This window comes from Urtica dioica, chromosome 5 (assembly GCF_054948205.1).
Source record: "Urtica dioica subsp. dioica isolate 48M chromosome 5, U.dioica_male_clone48M_v1_H2, whole genome shotgun sequence".
Taxonomy (NCBI): domain Eukaryota; kingdom Viridiplantae; phylum Streptophyta; class Magnoliopsida; order Rosales; family Urticaceae; genus Urtica; species Urtica dioica.
Window position 1 is genome coordinate 37352477 of NC_142760.1, and position 1947 is coordinate 37354423.

General features: G+C 45.2%; 1 protein-coding gene across 1 annotated transcript; it reads left to right on the forward strand.

Annotated features, from left to right (window-relative positions):
• Nucleotides 1–208: 208 nt before the first annotated feature.
• On the forward strand, nucleotides 209–1381 carry LOC149398247 (uncharacterized). The gene is made up of 4 exons (XM_089614525.1): nucleotides 209–499; nucleotides 592–860; nucleotides 907–1198; nucleotides 1313–1381. Exons 1-4 carry the CDS (start codon nucleotides 209–211, stop codon nucleotides 1379–1381), a joined length of 921 nt encoding a protein of 306 aa, XP_089470651.1.
• Nucleotides 1382–1947: the final 566 nt, after the last annotated feature.

Sequence of the window (1947 nt, forward strand, 5' to 3'; positions counted from 1 at the left end):
ATATTCCATCTTTCTTTCTATATAGTGTAAAAATCTTGAATTAGGCCTATTTTGTCTTTCATTTTACCTCTGTTTTGTTTCATCATTAGCCTACTCTAAAAGCATCAATATCAAGTATTTCATCTCAAAACCACGGGATGAAATTTGTTAAAGTCTTAATCTTTCTGATCTAGGGTCCTTAGCAGCAAAGACTCTACTTAAAAAAAAAATGGTAGAAACAAGCCACGAATCTCTGGTTCAAGACCACGAGGGCTTGGGCTTGGTGGCTTTGTTAATAAGCAAATTTCAAAACGCCTCGCCATTTTCTTCCGAATGTTGCATCTACCACGTCACGGAGCGAATCTACCACAAAAACCAATGGGCCTACACTCCAAGAGTCGCCTCCATCGGCCTGATTCACCACGGCAGAGGAGCTCTGCAAGCCATGGAAAGAACAGAAACTTATGTACCTGAAGAGCTTCCTCATGAGGATAAGTTTGAGCCTCGAGGACTACGCGAGGTTCGCGGGGGAACTGGAACAGAACGTACGCGACCACTACTCCGAGAGATTCGAAGGGTTGAAGAGCTGCAAGTTCGTGGAAATGGTGACAGTGGACGCGGCTTTCTTGTCCGACCTTTCTGTGGAGGAACCACGCCGGAGCGGTGGAGGAGAGCGATCGCTTGTTTAAGAAGCCGTGGAAGGTCGTTGACGTGAGGTATGATCTGATGCTGCTCGAGAATCAGCTTCCGTTCTTTGTGTTGGAAGATCTCTTTGAGCTCGCCAAAATAAGACTCCCTCTAGAAAACAACGGCAGCTTCAGAGGATATTCTCCGAGTGCAGAGAGGATTTCTCTCGTCAAGCTCTTCTTCTCCGAGATAGAGTTTCGAGGACGGACTCTCGTGATTCCCTCTTCTCCGAATTCAAAGGTCCACAGAGAGCCTTTTCCTGAACCTCTTCGAGCAGTGTCACTCGCTTGATTTCTACGTAAACGACTATGTGTTTGTCATCGACCACCTTGTTGACTCTGCAAAAGCCGTTCGGATTCTGGCTCTGAAAGGCATGATCGAGACCAAGTTGCCGGATCACCAAGAGGTCATGACATCCATCGACAGCCTCATCATAGGAAGCATATTGTGGAGAAAGCATTTCAACTTCAATGAGCTGAGCAAGAGCTTGAAGGCGTATCTCAGTAACCCATGGCATAAACGGATCACGATGGTAAAGCACACTCATTTCAGCTCTCCCATCATAGTCTTCGCGATTGTCGTGGCTTCGGCAATCTTCATGCTCACAGTTCTCCAAATTATATGTTCTTGTGGTGTTTAATTCAAGTGTCACGCCGAAGGTATGGGCAAGGCCCCGACAAAGGTCCCGTGGGCTAGCTTTGCCAAAGATCCATGACAATGGTCTCGTGAGCCAACTTTGAAAGAAAAGGTAATATGTATAGAGAATTGTAAAAGCTGTAAAAGCAGCTGTGTGTATTTCATTATCAAAGCATCCCTTTTATAATACAAGGGTATGACATTAGGGTTTCTTGTACAACCAATAGGAGAATTTACACAATAAAACAATAACAATAATTTCTGTCAATGAGCTGTCAATTGTCCTTGGGGAATCTCATTGCCCTGCACTGATTTTATCTCTAACGGCTTTATTCTTTGGTCTGTGTCTTTGCCTTTCTGTCGTAGGGTATTACACGACATGGTGTTGATGTCGTCTGATGCTCCATGTCGTTTCTTCTCAGTGGTTTGAATCTTAACAAACTTCTCTGAAGATCCAGGCCGAAGGTTTCATCATGCCGATGGTAAGATGCCGAGCTCGATGGTACATCTTGCCAAAGTTTGCTATGAAACTAGTTCTGAAGAGTTCGTCACGTTGTGGTGGTCGACGGTTCCGTGAGTATTACGCCAAAGTCGCTTCAGGCTCGTTAAGGGTCTCGCCGAAGGTCACGTGTCGCTGATGGTTTT

Coding starts and splice junctions, on each gene's coding strand:
- LOC149398247 (XM_089614525.1), top strand. CDS start 209: ATGGTAGAAACAAGCCACGAATCTCTGGTTCAAGACCACGAGGGCTTG. Junction 500..591: donor AGCCTCGAGGACTACGCGAG/GTTCGCGGGGGA, acceptor AAATGGTGACAG/TGGACGCGGCTTTCTTGTCC. Junction 861..906: donor CTCTTCTTCTCCGAGATAGA/GTTTCGAGGACG, acceptor CCGAATTCAAAG/GTCCACAGAGAGCCTTTTCC.